Source organism: Manis javanica, chromosome 1, assembly GCF_040802235.1.
Source record: "Manis javanica isolate MJ-LG chromosome 1, MJ_LKY, whole genome shotgun sequence".
In the NCBI taxonomy this organism is placed as follows: Eukaryota; Metazoa; Chordata; class Mammalia; order Pholidota; family Manidae; genus Manis; species Manis javanica.
The window spans coordinates 223,808,481-223,827,497 of NC_133156.1; the positions used below are offsets into that span (position 1 = coordinate 223,808,481).

A 19,017-nucleotide genomic window follows, 5' to 3' on the forward strand; every position below is an offset into this window, starting at 1 on the left:
GCAGAAGGGCTAAGGACGCGGGGTTCCTTATTTGCAAGTGAAGTCAAACCGAAGCATTTACCTGGGTATGACGCCAAAGCATTTGAAAATACATGTGAACCCTAGTATAAGCTGAACCTAGCATCGAAAATACTAGACATCCGGGTGAAAAATAGCAGTAGGGCTCTTTTTGAAGGTGGCTAAATAGATCTTACCCTTTGTCAGTTCTGCAGCTAGAGACTTATCCTGCGAAGATAATTTGATGTACTCAAAGACTATTTTCTCTTTGTACGTTGTACGATATTTATAGGAGCACTTTATAATATAACATTTTGGAAATTACTATATTTCCAATACTAGAAATTGGCAGAATTAATTTCTGCCCTTATAATGGATTATTATAGAGGTAGCAAAAATCATGTTTTTGGAACCTGTTTAGTTGGCATGGAACGATGTTCACGAAGTGATACTAACCAAATGTAGAATATAAAAATTGATGCAGATTTTGAAAATACGTCCAAATATTAAGTAGTGAGTGGTAGGACTTCGGTTATGTCCTAATGCTTCTCTATTCCTTGAAGTTTTCTCCATCAGGCACATATAATAAGGGGGAAAAAAGTTTTAAAGCAATTTTTCTCATAAAGTTTTTATTTTAATAAATTAAAGAACTAGAACCCTGGGTCTACCCAGGGGTGGGGAGGCCCTTCATGGCTAGCTGGCAAAAACACTATCTTTCAAGAGAAAAATTGCTGGTTGGTTGTGAAACACAGTAACCTGCAAGAAAATGTCTTGAGAATATATGACTAGGCAGGAAAAGAAGCAGATAGATTTTCATGTAGGTTTTTTTCCCAATAGGAAGAAGGCCTCAAGAAGTCATCTGACTCGGGTATCCCCCACTCCCTTGCTTTTAGGTAGATAAGACATTTACCCCTTTTCTCAGATGAGACATCTGAAGCCCACGGAGATGAACTGACCTACCTGAGTTTAAAAGACATCTGACAATTCCTAGTTGTTAGCCCTCACTCAAGGAATCACTTCCAATTAAATTAAGGTGCTGCTGTAGCCATAAAGACCAATAAAATATAAGACGATGCCAATATTAACTACAGTTATTGGGCGTTTGCTATGTGCCAGGCACAGGTCTGAGGCTAATTTCATTGAGTCCTCTCTACTACTGTGAAGCCTTATCATCCCTGTTTTACAAAGGGGAAACAAAGGCTTAGCTAAGTCACAACGTACCAAAGATCACACAGTCAGTAAGTGTCAGAGCAAGGCTTTGGACTCACTGTAATTCATTGTACTATGCTGTTGCCTGGTGCTCAGGAAGGATGTAGGGGAAGTCGTGAGTTCTCCAGCGTGGCTCTGCCCCAAAGGACTCAGTAGATGAAGAGTGGCAATCCCCAAATCCAATAATTTGGTAAGACAAACCTCTAGTTATCTTAGTGGCCTGTGCCTTCATAGGCAAAAAATATACCTTATGCAAAATAACACGCTAAATTACTTTTAAGTGATAGCTGTAATACTTCCTGTAATGAGATTCAGCATGATCAAGGTGCTAGGGATGATGAGAAACAATTTCAGATGTTAAGACAGTAGTTTGCCCTCTGAGTTAACAAGTGGGAACTATTCCAGTAGAAGGAAAACTCTTCTAGGTTTCGGTGGGGTAGGATGGAGGTGGGAGGGAGATGGATGCGATTGATTTTAGAAATCCTTCCAATAGCTCTCAAAGTCAGAGCTGGTAAAGGATTAGGGATAGCTGCATGGGCACCATACAGCTATATATAATATAATGGGCACATATAATAAGGCACATATAACAACCATGATAGAAGCGTAAAACATGTAGAGCACACAGCATCTCAAGATGGAGGAGAAAAATCTTTATTTTATAAGAAGCCATTTTTAAGCCCATCCCCCTCCCGCCTCAGGTAGCTTATTTAAGGCCCCACAGAGAGGGTAGGAGGAACACAAGCAGTGAAGCTGTTGCCTCTGGAGACATGCTCTCCAGCTCCTCCTCTGGTGGAGCTGTTCCACCACTTTCAGTTAGGAGGAGCAACAGCCCCAAACTTTTTTTTTTGTCTTTTTGACGCTGCTTAAATGGCCTATTCACTCTGTGTGTTCTGCCCTGCTCCTTGTAGGCTGCAGATGAGACCACCCTGAAGGAGCTAGCTGAGACTCTGCAACAGAATAACATCGACCACATGCTGTGGCTGGAGCAGCCAGAGAATATTGCCACTTGCATTGCACTCCGTCCCTACCCCAAGGAAGAAGTGAACCAGTATTTGAAGAGATTCCGATTGTTCAAATAATTGAGGTTATCAGTTGCTGTGATACATTTTAGTATCATCCGGATCCAGACACTGCATGCCATGTACTCTTAAGCATCCATGGTAACTCACTCTTCCCTTTAAGTTATGACAGTTTCTTGAGGGTCAAACACATGTTCACATTAAAGTTGTCATTAATAAGTACTTCCTTATTTTTAATTATTAATTAGTTCAGATGGGGAAAGTAGGTGTGCAACAATATCATCTGTGGGTTACTGCTCAAATAGGAGATTTGCTTAGACTCCTATACATGGGTTGAGGAAATGTTCTTCCTTCTTTGTTAGGAATAACAAGAGTTTTTCCAGTCACTCAAGTTTAAAACTTTGCCTTTGAATTCTTTATTTCTTATTCATATCCAGATACCATATTCACTGAATCTAGGACAACATCAATGTGAAGATAACACCATTATTTTAAATGTTGCTAAGGAAGAGGAGATGCCAGTTAAATTAAGACATGCAATTAACTGTCAGCTGTATTTCAATTTCAAAGATGTTAAAATATGTGTGTATGTATATATACATATACCACTGTTCATCAGGCTCTCATTTTACTTACTGGAGTGTCCCACTGGTCTGTTCACCTCTAGTGTGTCCAGGTTACAGTCCAGCAAATGTTCTGCCACCTGGTTTATCTGGGATTATTTAGCACCCTGTTCAGTGTAGGTTCCTACTGGCCCATGGAATAAAGTCAGAATGCTTAGGTTAACTTTCAGGCCTTCCACAGTTACATTTCCTACCTTTCTTTTTAGGTGAAGCTTCTATTCCCTTATCCAAATTTGATGTTTCAACAAGACACTCCTGTTCCTGCCCGCCAGTCTCTGGCCTGGGGGTCCAGTGTTAGAACCTTTCTCCTCCCTTTCCTGCCTCTGAACTTTATTTCCAGCCCAAGTGCTATCACCTTCACAAAGTCAAAAATAATGGTTCTCACCTCCTTCACTGTTAGTGGGAATGTAAACTGGTGCAACTATTGTGGAAAACAATATGGAGGTTCCTCAAAAAAGTAAAAATAGAAGTACCATTTGACCCAGTAATTCCACTCCTAGGATTTACCTGAAGAAAGCAAAATCCCTGATTTGAAAAGACATATGCACCTGTTTATCACTGCACAATTTACAATAGCCAAGATATGGAAGCAACCTGAATGTCCATTATAAGATGAATGGATAAAGAAGATGTGATATATATACACAATGGCATATTATTCAGGCATAAAAAGAAAAGAAATCCTCCTATTTGCAACAACATGGATGGATCTAGAGGGTATTACTCCCAGTGAAAAAAGCCAGGCAGAGAAAGACAAATACCAAATGATTTCACTTATTTGTGCAGTATAAAAATAAAGCAAAACAGAAGGAACAAAACAGCAGTAGAGTCATAGACACTGAGAAGGGACTAGAGGTTTCCGAAGGGGAGAGGTTGGGGAGGGCAGTGGGGAGAAGGGGATTAAGGGGCACAGTAATTCACAATCACAATATACGTTGGTCATGGAGACGGTACTACAGGATGGAGAATACAATTAATGATTCTGTAACATCTTACTACATTGATGGACAGTGCCACACTGGAGGGGGTGAGGGCTTGATAATATGGGTGAATGTTGAACCACTGTGTTGTGTATTTGAAGCCGTCATAAGATTGTGTATCAATAATACTTTAATAAAATGATGGTTTTCTTCTCTGAATGTCTATAACAGTACTATGTTTTAAATCTATAAACACTTGGAGACATCTACAGAAAGTGCTTGGACATCTGTGAAGTGTAGCTTATAAAGGGTAATGTGTTCGGCAGGTATCTGTTGCATGTCTACTGTGTCAGGCTGTACTAGGAGTTGAAAATATAAAGGTGGATACAACAGTTTTTACTCTCAGGTAGCTAAGAATCTAAAGAGAAGACAGATAAACAATACAGAGAGAAATGTACAAGGTAATATGGGTATATTCCCTGCCCCCTGCCAGATACCAAGGCTATCAAGACATTAGATGCAAAGATTTTCCTTTATAAGAGATGGTCATTTGCAACTAGGGGAGTGCATAGGTTCTCTCAGGAAGAATTGGTGGGCTGCTGAGGGCAGGACCAACCTCAGGAAGCCAAGTGAATAGAGTTTCAAGGGGGAGGGCAATGAAGTACAGCACAGAATTTCAGTATTTAAAAACTGAAAACATTTAGCAGTTGGTAATGTATTGGTGAACTTGCTGGAAGCAGCTTAAGTAGCATAGGAGGGTGAGAATCAGACTGGAATCGAGACAAGAATGGGAGGGGAGGTAAGAAGTAGGGACTATTCTTTCTAGAAGCTTGAATGGAAGAAGGTAATGATTGAATGGGGGCTAGAAAGGTGAATGCTGGGTCCCATAGGGGGAATTTTCTTAGATGCTTGAGCAAGTTTATGGGTGAAGAGAGGGAGGGTAATGAGAAGAGAGAACAAAATTTTTAAAAATTGAATAACTGGTAAAAGAAGTTCAGAAAAAAAATCAGAAGAGATGAGGTCAAGCGCATAGGAAAGGACTGGCCTTGAACAGGAAGAGAAAATTTTCATGACTGGGGGAAAGGGTGTGAGAAAAGGTATGGACATAATGTAAGCAAAGAAAGTTGATGTTGACCATAGCTGCTGAAGGAATGTACTAAGCACTGTATTATACAGCATAACACAGTGGTTAAGAGCCCAGACGCTGATGCCAAATGGTCTTGAGTCCACATCCTGAATCTCATACATTCAAGCCATGTGAACTGGAACAAGTCACTCATCTTCCCTGAGACCCAGTTCCTTCATCTGTAAAATAGGAATTTGCAGGAATGCTATGTGGATTGAATGTGTTAGTATGTACAAATGCCTTAGAACAGTGCCTAGGCACTTGGTGCTATAAAAAAAGATACTATAGGACACAGCCTTCAAAGAGCTTTCAGTCACCAAGCTAGTCCTCAAATTCTCATTTTCCTAGGGAGTGAGGCCAAGAATCATTATTCCCTGTTATTTCAAGACAATATGGAAAATGTTTCCAAGTGACACTGCCTCTTCTAAAACATTTTTTTCAAGTTCTGAATTCTGCTGGGAGACACTGTGATAAAACCAGAGAGCAATGAGTCTACATAGCTGAGAGGGAACAACTCAGGCAGACCCCCAAAACTGAGATCTGAGCACAGATAGCAGAAACTACTCCAGAGGGAAAAGTTCAGGTAGTCATGTGCTGATCCTGAGTGAGAGCACACAATAGCAGGGAGCTTCTCATCAGCTAAGACCATTGTCATTTGGACTAGATCAGCGGTTTTCAAAGTGTGGTTCCAAATCAGCATCACTTGGGTACTTGCTGGATATGCAAATTCCAGGCCCTTCCCCACACCTACTGAATTAGAAATTGGTGCTGTCTAGAAGCAGCCCCGCCCCAGGAAGCAGCCAACCTAAAAGGGAAACCATAGGTGTGGTGATCTAGAATAAACACATTATGATAGAATATGATGGGCTCATAAGAAGGAGAGCAAGATTCCAGCATCAAGTAAACTATCTGGCCTTGCATAGCAAGTTTACAAAAATGCGCTCTCCTCTACCATAAAGCAAAGATGGTGCTGCAAACCCTGGAATGGGTGACACATCTGTGCATGTAACCTATGCTTTGGTAAGTTTCTTATATGTGAAAAACATTTTACAATGAACACAGTGCTTCCATATGTGCTAATCAATCATGAGAATTTTGTGATGCAGGCAGATTCTCAAGTTTACAAATTCAGAAAAAGCTTTGACTTGCCAAAGATCAAAGTCAGGGACAGGACTGGCATTGAAAACCAGGTATTTTGTCAGCCCAGTTTTGTCCTAATCTCCTGTAGCAGGTTCCAAATTTGGTTTTCAGCCATCGTTACAAGAGAGTGGTTTGAAAAGGGTTCATGAGTAGTTCAAGCGCTGGGAAACTGTATCTTCCATTTTAAATTAGTTAATTGACATTCTAGTTATAAATCAGCAGCCTCCTGTGACTGTGAGTCGTGTAAGCCAGAACCCCAGGGCTCAATTATCACTGGCAGAGTTGCCAAAATTGAGTTTCTGAACTTGTAGCTGAGGATCAGCACCTAGGTCATTGGTTCTCATGGCGCTGGCAGAATGCAGAGGGCTCCCCTAGAAGGATTTAAAATCATGTTTCATTGCTAATCTACATACAGTTTCCCCACGGTTTGAGATGCCATCCTTGGAGTGTGACTGCACCCTCGTTGAGAATTTTGGCACTAGTGAACCACTGTTACTGATGGGAAGGTGTTAGTGTGGAAAAATGGCTGAGAACCACTGTCCTTGGCTACGATTGCGTCACAAGTGTTAGCTGTCTGCTGACATTAAGTTTAGCACGGCCCCAGCTTCCCTTTCTCTACTTTAAGACCCAGGTATGGCAGATTTTGAACGCTGGCCTAAGGCTGTGTTTTCAGCTATGGGGGTCTTGCAAGAGCCAAATAAGTCACACCCAAATTCTGGACCCAGGTTCTTAAGAAATACGATAAAAAGCAGCTGGAGAAACAAAAATATCACTTTTATTATCAAAGGGTTAGAAGATCAAAGTGATGCCTAAATGGGCCTAATTTCCTGTTCTAGGGAAAGTGTGAATATACAGAGCAGATGCCCAAGTTTCTCCTTCGTACTGGTTATGTGGAGAAGTAGAGATAAAACAAATCCCCCACATTCAGTCTATTAAACTTTTCTCAGTTAGTTCCACCCACTTGAGAACCATGGACTGGAAGGCAACCGCCCACCAATGAGGTCATTCATTCAACCTGCAGGAGGAAGAGTAAGGGGGGAGCAACAGACTAGGAGCATTATGTTCACTCAGTAAAGGAAGAAGTGGGGATAAAGCTTTCCACCCCTCCCCAGCATCAGAGGATGGAAGGGCTCCTGAAGTACTGATGATCCCAGAGAAAGACTGATGTGGCCACAGGTACAAAAAGTATTTGCTGGGAATAGGGAGGAAGGCTGAGGCATCAGTAAGGAGACAGTTTGAAATAATCAAGGCACAGGACTGCGATGATGTGACTGCAAAATGAAAATCGAGCCATGGGAAATATTTTACTCCCTTATGGTACAAATGGAAAGAGCCAGGCTGGTGACAATCCCAGAGGTGTTGAGATTAAGATTAGAGAGATTGACATAAGGTTGTGTATCAATGATTTATTATTATTAAAAAAAGAGACTGAACTCTGTTATTAATGGCTATTCATTTTTGCCTTTGTTTCCTCCTCACCTGTGAATAATTCCTAACAGGAATCATTTAAACAATCAATTCAAATTTAAGGGATAATTTAAAACAATACCCTATAAAAAAGCACTATATACCTGTCATCACCATAGACAATTTAGTCTCTTTCAAAGTAGTGTTTACTGTAATGGGGATGTTTTTAGACCTTCACTGTTAGGAATGTTATTTGTTGAGAGTTTTGGCAAATACTCTGTATCAGATTAAGGAAGCTCTGGTCTGCCACTGGTTTGCTAAATCAAAGAAGAATTCATATATGGGTATTTTTTAAAATTAAATACCTTTTCTGCATCTACTAAAATGATCATATAGTTTTCCTCCATTGTTACTGTAGTGAACTGCATTGCAAGACTTCAAATATTGAACCATCTTTGTTCCTAGAGTAAAATATACTTTGACATGGTTATTTAACATGAGCGAGATGACCTAGTTAAGATTCCATCATCTTTCAGTCTCATGACTTCAAAAACCAAGTATATTCTCCTGACTTCCAAATTTGTATCTCTAGCTCCAACCACTCCCCTAAATTTCTGACCCATATATATCCAATTGCTGATTTGACATTGTTTCCTCTTGGATATCCAACAGGAATCTCAAACTTATCATGACAGAAAATCAATTAAACCTACATCTTTTCCCCTTAACTTTATTAATGGGAATTCCATCCTTCCAGTTGCTCAGGATAAAACCTTGGAGATACTTTGTTTATTTATGTATTACTGTTTTTAAATTTAAGTATAGTTGATATACAATATTATATTGGTTTGAATTATACAATGCTGTGATTCAAACCTTGGAGTTATTTCTTTATTCTTCTCTCACACACCACATCTGATATGTTGGCAAATAGTGGTGTCTCTACTTTCAAAATACATCCAGAATCTGACATCTTCTCACAGTTTCCATTGCTATGGTCCTGGTCCAAGCCATCATGTATTGCCTGGACTATTGCAGTAGCCTCCTACAAGTCTACTTGCTTCTGAATTTGCCTTCTCTGTAACCGTTCAACACAAAACCCTGAGTGATCCTTCCAAAGCCCAAATAAGAATGTCACTCCCCTGCTTAAAATACTCTAATGACTCCCTAGCTCAGACTAAAAACCAAAGTTCTAACTAAGGCCCTATATTCCCTCCTTGACTTCCTCTCCTACTATTCTCATTCTTTTTTCTGCTCCAGCCTCAAGACTTTTGCATCTCTTAGAAAGCTCTCTCCATATTCCCATCGCTCCTGGACATAAGAGACCCAGGGACAACCCTTCTACCAGTCTCCGACTGTCCTCCAACTTCTTCCAGTCGCCACCTTCGGACCATCTTCTCAGTCAGCCTCTGTCACGGGGACCAACCAAAACTGTTTTGAGCTTAGCTCCTTATTGCCTGTCAACCAGGAGCTCCCAGATTCACTATGCAAGTGGAGGAACCGGCCGGTCAAACTTTATCTGCGGGCCTCCTACACCTACCTCTCTCTGGGCTTCTCTCTTCCGCGGTGATGTGGCTCTGGAGAGCAGGGGCCACTTCTTCTGCAAGTTGGCGGAGGAGAAGAGCGAGGGTGCGGAGCTTCTCTTGAAGATGCAAAACCAGCGCGACGGACGCGCCCTCTTCCAGGACTTGCAGAAGTGGTCCCAAGATGAGTGCGGTAAAACCCTGGACACCACAGTCCTGGAGAAGAACATGAACGAGGTCCTTCTGGATCTGCAGGCCCGGGTTGCGAGCGCTCAGACCCCCACCTCTGTGACTTCCTGGAGAACCACGTCCCAGAAGAGGAGGTGAAATCCATCAAGAAGATGGGCTACCACCTGATCAACCTCTGCTGGCTGGCTGGCTCCCAGGCTGGAGCGGGCGAGTATCTCTTGGAAAGGCTCACCCTCAAGCCCAACTAGGAGCCTCTGGAGCCAGGCGGCCATAGAGGGGCCCCTCTGGCATCCCCCTGGTGCCAGGGCTTCTGCTTGAGCCTCTCCCTGCAGCCACTAAGCAGCTTTTTAACCACTCTTGGAGCCCTCCCCTAAGCCATGGACCAAATGGAAACAGTTTTTTGCAGGAAAAAAAAAGTTACCTTCTCTGAAGACCTGTTCTGTTACCTGTTTAAACGGCAACCACTCCCCTGCAGTAGTACTGGATCCCTTTCCTACTTAATTGTTCTTCGCAGCACTTATGATCTGACACACCACATATTTTGTTCATTTGGCAATCAACTTTGATTAGAATGCAAGCTTCAGGAGGGCAGGGATTTTCATCCAAACTCTTGGAAAGGGCAGCTAAAAGCTAGGTTTCTAAGTTTTGTTTGTTTCTGGATGTAGTCCCAGTGCCTGGAATAGTACCTGGCAAATAGTAGGCTAAATTAATATCTGTTGATGGAAAATATATATTGTTATTACTATTTGTGGAGAAAGTGAAGGTTCTTATGGTCAGGATTCTCACCTGGCCCTGGTGGGCTGGCTCACTACACACGTGTGGGCAATACATTGTTACTGATTGTTACTGACTGCCCAGTGCTCTGGGCTGCTGCAGGGCTGCAGGGCTGCAGGGCTGCAAGGGTGCTGGAGAGCAGAGGCTGGAGTGGTGGCAGCTCTGAGGACAGAGACTGAGACGGCTGCAGGGGCAGAGAGGCCGAGACCAGACTGCTGCCTGCAGACTTGCTCTGAGTGGATGGGATTCTAGTGATTGACCTATAACCTTGGGAATAAAGTTGGGTATAAACCCTATTACCTCTCAACGTTCCACTGTCATTTTTTTCAGTCTCATTGAATCCATAGTGAACTTGTCCAGAGATGAAACCCACTGCAAGACATTACTTTAAAAAATACTTATTCTTTAAAATAGCTAATGTGCAATATTTTAAAAGATAAACTCTTAATTCTAAAGATTTCCAAGACTATCCACAACTTACTTTTGAGCTGGAAATTGAGTGACTGAAGACATCTCTTTACTTGGGGTTATAAAAATCATCTATCAAAGATTGATTTAAAAGCATCTGTTACACTCTTTTTTCTACTCTTGAAAATGTCCTTAATAAAATGCTTTAAAAAAGCTTTCAGGGTAGGATGGAATTTTAAAGCCTAAGCTTAGATGTGCATGAATCTTTAAATAGAGTATGTTCCATGTGTAGTCTTTTTCCCAGTTGGTTTTGGTTGAACTTTAAAAGTCTAGCTTACTAGGTAATTATCATTTAAAATACAGTTGTTAACAGCAGAAGAATGTTAAGAAGGAAAGCTAGTTAAAAAAAAATTAATACCTGTCTTGCCAATGTGTTTTAAGCCCCAGGCAAGTTTGCTATGGATTCAATGTGACCAAAGAAATTGACAGCAAAATGTTCTTGGGGTGAAAGGGTTATACCCAACTTTGTTTCCAGGTGGCAGGTCAGTCACTAGAATCCTGTCCACTCTGAGTGAGTCTGTATGCAGCAAGCCGGTCTCTGCCTCTGGGCCCCTCTGCACAGTTGTCCTGTATAGCCGTCCTCTGGGCCTCCCTCTGTCCTCGGCACTGCCACCACTCCAGCCTCTGCTCTGCTTTCCTGCAGCCTTGCAGCCCCGCCACCGTGTCATGTCCAGAGCACTGGGCGGAGCTCTTTCTATAGAGTCAACAGCCATGTATTACCTGCCCACAGGTGTGCAGTGAGCTAGTCAACCAGGGCCAGGTGAGAATCCTGGCCACGGGAACTCTCATTTTATCCACAATGCCTATTTTATAGAAGTTTGCAAGTTAAAAAGGAGAATGAACAGGAAATATGCAATCTAAAATTTAGTACAGGAAGGTGTATGATAAATTATGTTAGATTTAAAAACAATCAAAGCAGAATGAGCAGGGCTGGCTCTTTAGGTATGAGGAAAGGAATTCAAGGTAGGACATTTGCTCTGTTAAAGAAAGGTCTCTCTGTTCATTGACCTGCCCCACCTGTCTACTTCCTAAGTAGGTTAGTCACAGCTTCGAGAGGTACTCGTTTTAAAGGCTGATCTAATAGAAAGTTCAGAGAGCCGTCTTATTTTTAATTTCATCTTGAATCATTTTCAGTGGCATTATATTACAGGTCAAAGAGTAGGGCATTCTATATAACCATTGTAAAAGATTTTTAGACTCTGTTGGTGGGAAAGCCATATGTATTTAGTAGAAACCGCACTTTGAATTTTGATCTTTCCCGGGCTAGTGATGTGCAGTTAGATACTCTCTCCTCTTTCCTGACGCTGGGCAGTGGCAGTGGGCAGCAGCTCCCGTCAGCCATGCAGTCACAAGGGTAAACAACAATACACACTTAGAATCCTTGTTTTACACTTTTAGTACAGTTCAATAAATTACATGAGATATTCAACACTTTGCAGTAAAACAGGCTTTGTGATAGATGATTTTGCCTATCTGTAGGCTAATGTAAGTGTTCTGTTTAAGGTAAACTAGGTTAAGCTATGATGTTCAATAGGTTGGGTATATTAAATGCATTTTTGACTTAAGATATTTCCAACTTACAATAGAGTTTATCCAGGCATAACCCCACTGTAAGTTGAGGAGTATCTGTACTCATTTTGGGAGGGAAAACTGGGATTGTCTCTCCTGATCCGTCTTTTTGCTCAACTAAGACTATTCATCCCAATCAGCTGATTTTCAGAGTAGTAATTTCTGAGAAAAGGATTTAACAGAACCATACATAATCAATATAAAAAGCTTGAGAGTGTGATGTATTACTTTTGAGTATCTTACATGTGTACTGATTTTTATAAAATATGGAAGTATTAAAGGGAGTAACTGTTAACATCCCGCAAATTCCCAAATATGTGGAGGCTCACATTTCATGAAAAAAAGGAACAGTCTTCAATATAGAATTGTGATCTTGTCTTGAACTCTTGGACACTTTTCAACCTTTCATTAGCTCAATAATCCAGACCCTAGGAAGACAACTCAATGCCTGGTCTGTCCATCAGCTCCTTTCCCTTATGAAACATACTGCTCCTGAATCTATTTCTTCAATCAGCAGTGAAGAGCCCACTATGTGGAAGGCTCTGAGGGGGTTAAAACAAAGAGAGAGAGAGACAGGGACCTCTTCTTTAAGAAGCTTACAACTTGGTTGAAAAAAAAAAAAACAGATGTACTTGCAATTCATTTCCAAATGGAGGCCCAAACACTGCAGCAGAGCAGGGGAGAAGAGGGGGCTGACTTGAGTGGGAACTGGGGGGGCTCCTTGGAAGGGTATATAAAATCTAGACTTCTAAATGGCATCTAAATCGAAGCCTTTGAGGATGAGTAAGAACAAGAATGAGGCTGAGGAAAGAATGAATATGGCAGTGGAAGTTGAGAACCTAGCTAGTAAATTCAAGGATAAAGACCAGATCAGGGTGGCAAGATCATTTGTTCACAGAGGATGTAGAGTATGATGTTTAGGAGACAGACTGATTTCAGATCAACTACAGGCAAGCAGTAGTCACTAATGGATTCTGAAGATTGTGTTCAGAACAAGTGCTCTGATGGTTGTGTGAAGAGTGTCTGTAAAAGGCATGGCGGTGGTTACTGTAATCACCCAAAGAAAGAAATTAAGTCCTGAATTCCATCTGATTAATAGGGTTAGAAAGGGGAAGGTCGCTATAAAGCACTACAAAGGATACCTTTTTGCAATTTGGTGAGACAACTAGGAGGAAGTTGAAAATGGCCACTGATAGAATGATGATGTAATTAGTTCAGATAAGGGCACAAGAACATACTTGTGGGGAAGTCAGCTATTCAGTGGTGTGGGGTCGGGAGTGGGATCTTTCCATGTGGCAATGTACACCAGTTGGAAGTTAGGACTGCATCTGGAGAGAGATCTTTGCCAGAAGAGTGGATTTAAGATCTATATAAATGTAAGTGGTAGTAAGTTCATGGGAAAAGCGGAAATTTTTGAGAGTACAGGGACTTGCTTGAGAACTATTGCCCTCATACAAATTTTAAAATGAAAAAGAATCTGTACTAACACCCTCAAAATTAGTGCCCAGTTGTATTTTCAAAATGAAAACCCCTACAAGCTTTTAAGGAACCTAAGTTCCAGAGAGCAACTTGTAACTCATCAGGACTCCCTCAGTCTTTGTGTGTCACTGGCTAATGGTACTTTTTTCTCTTAATAGTTGTACAGTGGAAACACTGGCAGGTTCCATCACAAAATCCAAGGATTGACTCTTGGGTCCAGCACTTCCTGCCACCTGACCATAAACCTGAGCATCAGTTTCACCATCTGTAAAATGGGGGCTATGACCTACTCTAATTGCTTCATAGGATTTTGAAGATCAAAGGACAATATTGTATATGAAAGTGCTACACAAACTAAGAAATTATTAGCACAAGAGTGAGAATTAGCCTAGCATATTGCCTGACAGAGTAGAAATGAAAAGTATTTAGCTGATACAGAATAGCCATTTTTAGGAAGAGTATCTCAGAACTTTCCACACTGCTCATCACAGCATCTGTATTATAAGCTCACCAAAAATAGAGAAAAAAACCTTAGTCTAAAGTGTTTTTATCCTGGACCTTGGGACCTCTGGGCGTTGGAGTGGGAGAAAACCTTAATGGAATAGAAATTATTCCTGTTAACATTTTAATTCTTATTTTCCCAAGCCAGTGTCTCAGGTTCGTCAGGGATACTGTGGGCGTTGCTTGGTTCCGAAGGTCACACACGCTGCTGAAGCACAGTTAGACCAGAGCGGAACTCCAGCTCAGGAGAAAGATACTCCTCAGAAGGACCAAGAGCCAGAGAAAACTGAACGCTCCCATGATCTGATCCAAGGAACCACGTATCCTAGGACTGCAGGACTCTGCCTCCCCTCCATCAGACACTTTATACTTGCCCCAGAAGGAGCCCCCATTTTCCAAAATTCTTTAAGCTAAAGGGGATAACACCGCAGTTTTACGGACCCCCTTCTTCATTTACTATTTGTATGCCAGGACAGAATGCCTCTCCCAAAACTGCAGCGAGACACCCTGCTGACCTTATGCCTGAGTTCACCCCATTAGGCCTCCACAAGGTGGGCTCTGACTGCCTCCAGAGAAGGAGCCAGGTCATCTCTTCTCAGTCCTGGTGCTCTCACCCCTTTTCAAATCCTGTTTTTAGAAGTTATTTCTAAGGTCACACACTGAGATTAGAGTCTACAGGCTAAATCATATAGTCTAGGAGAGTGAATCCAGAATTTGCAATTAGAAGACTTGGTTTCAAGTTCCAATTCCACTGATAAAGTGTTTGTGTCATAATCTTTCAGTTTGTTTTCTCTTTTTAACAACTTTCTCAAAGGACTGCAGAGGATTAAATGAGATAATGTACCTAAAAGTAGTCTAGAAATTGTTAGAGCACAAATCTATTTTCCATCATGTTTTTAACATTGTCTTCAGCTACAACAGATTATTGTGTAACAGATATAAAAGCCCATACTTCTGGCTGGTTAGGGCTAGTTATGGAAGAGACCTTAGCTACTGGCTGGTACAGTTTCCAAGTGAGGATCCCAAAATCTAGTTCACGTCCCTCCTGGAGCCAAAGGCTGACTTACATTACCTTCCAGTCCATCAGCTGACATGATTCCCATAACATGTTTATGAGAACTCATCAACTAGCAATTCAAAAAGCCAACTCTCTAGGGGTTCCTTCCTGTCTCTAGGCCTTCACACATGCTGTTCCTCAGAATTCCCAACCTGCTCTTCGCTGAGCTACTTTCTCACTACCCTGCAAATCTCACCTCAAATGCCATTTCTTCCTCAAGGAAACCTTCCTTGATTCTCCAGACGAGGTCTCACTCACAAATAACTTCTCACTCTACTTTATACCACTTAATTCAGTTGTGATTACAATGATGGTAAATCCCCCCATGTGAATATAAACTCCAGGAGGGCAGGATTCATGTCTGTCTGGATCCTTCCATGTCCTTAGTGCCTTGGATAGATTTAGTGTTGAGCCAGAGCTTTGTGTTTCTTCAATCTTGTTAAAAGCTCTCATGGCAATGAAAATAAAATATAGAAAGAAAACTAATTTAGCAGTGGCAGAAAAGATTCTGGATGGAGGAATGCTTCCTTTGGTACTTTTCTCCAATAAAAAGAATTTATGGACTTAATCAAACCATCAGGCTTTTTCAGAGGTATAGGAACAGCCAAGGGTCAAGCTTGCTCTGAATTATTCACTTTATTCAAGTGGAGCTGCTCTTCTGGGAAAAGCAGTTAATATCAACAAAGAAATCAGCACAACTTCCTTTGAAAACAGGTAACTGTCCTTTCTTTTTCTTTGATTGTCAGGGCCCAGGAGACAGTTTCTAGGTACGGAACCTTTCTCAGAAAAAACCATCAAGAAGCTGAGGTTCTCTGTCAACCTCACTTTTCAATTGTTTTATTGTTTTTCTAAAGGCCTTCCCACCTTAATTCAGGATAAATTTAAATCAACGCTCAGCCTCATGTAAGAGAAATATTATTTTTACCTTATCCCAACTTGAAGGAAAAAGGTTTTGTTGTCCCACATGCATAACTTCAGACAACAGCTCCCAAGTCTATGTGTATTTATGCTCAGTAACGTGTGTAGGATAAAGACCCTCCCCTGTCCTCTAGAATCACATTTGCTTAACCTCCTTACCTAGCCCAGTGTGGGTAGATTTAGGCTGCCTTAAAGACATACAAACAAGAAACAGGGTCCAATTTTTATAAAATGCATTGACAAACTGAAGGAGCCTCCTCAAGTAAGATTCAACATCTTTACTATCTATATAGTAATAGTAGATGTTAATATATAAAAACCAATGATCGAGGGAGACTTGGTATCCTGTGGCTAGGAAGTGCTGCCTGGACCATATCTCCTGGGTCAAGAAACAGCAGACCAGAATGCTTAATCATTAGACAAATGGTCAAAGTCAGAGTTTCCTTAAGGCCCACTATCACAATTTCACTTTGACTTTCTCAAACTTCACTGGGCTGCTTCATATTAGGGTGACTTCTGGTTCATATTAGGGTGACTTTGAGGATCTCTGGCTTTTTTTAATCCTTCAATTACTCATTAATCATTTGGGGCTTTGGCAACTCCTGCAGGATGTAGATTTCATTTCTTCCCTGTAAATGAAGAGGCAACCCATGAGGTTGTTAAACAAATTCTATTCAGTAGCTGGAAAAGTGAGCTTCCTGTGGAATGACAGGAATTACAGAGAAGCAAGCAATTTTATTTTCCTCAAATGTAGCAATAATTTTAATCTGTACATACATAAAACAAACAGTGCAATTATAAAACCTTGAAGGTGACATGCATACTTTAAGGTGCAGTTGGGGTTGGGGAGGATGTTAGCATCTCCAATTTTCATTACCACTTTTTCTTTTTACTAGTTCCTTATGCAAAAGCACTGAGTCAGGAAACTTCATCTGGAATGCTGAAGTTAAAGGTGAACTTCCTGAAGTCTGCACGCTTAAATACCACAAACAAAACAGAAATGACCTCCTGAAGCAGTTTGGTAGGGGCTAGTGTAGTATGGCCGGGCTTTCAAGCTGGGAATGAATGAAATCGGGGATGCATTTTCTGAAAAACTAAAAGAGATAATGTTTGTAACTGAGTGTTCTACTTCTGTTTCATAGTTGCTACCCACATGAGCCCTTCCACCAGCCTTTATTCGGTATAGTTTCTGAATAGATGCTGTTCAATGAAGTTATTTTTAACTAAGGGTGGCGAGATGCAGAAAGGAGGACCTGGGAAAATGGCTTCTTCCTTGATGTCTGAGTCCATACTCCTCTTCCACTGTTAGTTCTACGGCCTCTTCTCTGCCATGGAAGCAGAGGTAGCTGGTGCACAATGTCAGATGCTGTCATCATTCACAGGCCCAGAGGTGCAGGTAAAGATGAGCAATGGGGATCTACCTTTGCTTATTCCACAATTCCAAGCTTTCATGGCCTTGCAGTGGAACTTCTAGAACTAGAAGGTCAGTTTCCTGGGTCCTTGCCTGAGAGGTCAGGATGGGATGAGACGTGGCAGAGTGACAAGACACAAGGGGAAAATATGGTACCAATTAGCCTCAGAGCAGGACAGAGACATATATATTTGCACTGAGGAAAATTCAAATTCCCAAAGTTGATCTTAAAAAATGAAGATTTTCTTTGTGTACTACTTTTTCTCTGAACAAGTAGCCTGTGCACTTTGGGTGATATCTCCTTGCACTGCCCTCAAGTCAGATGATCCCAGAGACCCTGGAGGGCAGTGTGCTCGAGCTCATCCGCAACAGCTCTTTCTGGCAGAGGCATTTTGATTTGAAACTCAAAGTAAATCCTTACATGGAGTCACAGTTGTTAAGATAATGAAATATTACTAGCCAAGTATAACTGCAATTCAACCAATGTTATATTTCACACACAAATTTAGAAAACTCAAGAGTATGATAATAAAACCATAAAATTAAAAGGAAATCAATTTCTACAAGAAATCAAATATATTTACAGTGAGATTTAAAGGGAAAAATAAGCTACCTGGATCATAATTTTTATTTTAAATAACTTTAGCTACCTCAGCTGTTAATACAATAAAAGCAGAAAGAACAGGCTGCCTTTTTTCCAGATTTAGTCAGAAAATTGTATCTACTGTAATTGATATAACTTGCTTCTTATCTTTTACCCTCTCATCAAAAATTATTGCATTTTCCCCCAAATTGTATTTTTTGGATTCCTCTGTGAATATACTCATTTTGTCCTCATTCCTGGAGGCATCTTGGTTTAAATCCATCTTTAAAAAAAGGAGAAGGGGTACATATGAGGAGGCAAAATATTCTCTTGAAGCCAACAGACACAGAGTTGCTAGAAGAAGCTGATTGTACACACAAGCGGCCTGGGGTTGGGAAGGGGAGGGCTGTTGATTTAGAGACATGTGACAGCCTTTGGTGGACGGGCACAGGCAGAGCCCCAAGGGCCCTTCTCCCTTGGCAGGGTCGGGACCAAGCCAGCAGAGGTGGAGCTTCATCTCCCCTTGGAACTTGTCCTTTTGGTTCTCTTCCAGAAGCCTTCATCCAGTTAAGAAGCCAATGACTGATTACAAAAATAAGAATAATTAAATTTGGCTCAAGAAATAGATTGTCCAACTGTTCTACCTTGTTATTTTTTCAATATCCAAGGCCTTTACAAAGAAACAAAAACATCTCTCAATCTCCCAACAAAAGTGAACTCCTTTTTTTTTTTGCTCCAAATGCTACGACCTGAAGAATGGCTGCAGATTGAGATATCAAAAATCTCAGAAAAATATATAATATATTTGTATATCTCTGTATGTCTATTATTTAAATTTCACATTCCTTTAAAAGTGGTTATTCAGTCAGTAGCTGCTGAAGGAGGCTCTTCTGCTGGGCCTGGGGGGTCTGTGGTCCTGCCGTGGGTTTTTGAGTTCCCAGTGGACCAGGCTGGTTCAGGTAAGGGTCCCCGCCTACCAGATTCACTGTACACTGGACGTCAGCAAACACCTGAACCTGTTGCACCTGCTGGAACACAAATAAAAGATGTGTTTAGACAGAAGGGTCTGCCCCCCCGGCTTATGAGTGGGTACTACTTGAA

General features: G+C 41.3%; 2 protein-coding genes and 1 pseudogene across 8 annotated transcripts in view; 2 read left to right on the plus strand and 1 right to left on the minus strand.

Moving 5' to 3' along the window:
• Window positions 1-2,450, plus strand: part of PTRHD1 (peptidyl-tRNA hydrolase domain containing 1) — a 3,059-nt gene extending 609 nt beyond the window's left edge. The window contains exon 2 of the mRNA XM_017660713.3: window positions 2,118-2,450. Within this exon, the coding sequence (XP_017516202.3) occupies window positions 2,118-2,288 (171 nt within the window). The 3' untranslated portion in view covers window positions 2,289-2,450. The remainder of the gene's footprint in view (window positions 1-2,117) is intronic.
• A 4,879-nt stretch (window positions 2,451-7,329) lies between these two features.
• Window positions 7,330-9,404, plus strand: LOC108397341 (ferritin light chain pseudogene; annotated as a pseudogene).
• A 7,169-nt stretch (window positions 9,405-16,573) lies between these two features.
• Window positions 16,574-19,017, minus strand: part of NCOA1 (nuclear receptor coactivator 1) — a 176,626-nt gene continuing 174,182 nt past the window's right edge. For 5 of the 7 annotated variants that reach the window (XM_073215773.1, XM_073215777.1, XM_073215771.1 and 2 more), the window contains one exon: window positions 16,574-18,944. In XM_073215773.1, the coding sequence (XP_073071874.1) occupies window positions 18,774-18,944 (171 nt within the window). In that variant the 3' untranslated portion in view covers window positions 16,574-18,773. The remainder of the gene's footprint in view (window positions 18,945-19,017) is intronic. The other 2 variants (XM_073215778.1, XM_073215780.1) reach the window with 2 other exon arrangements.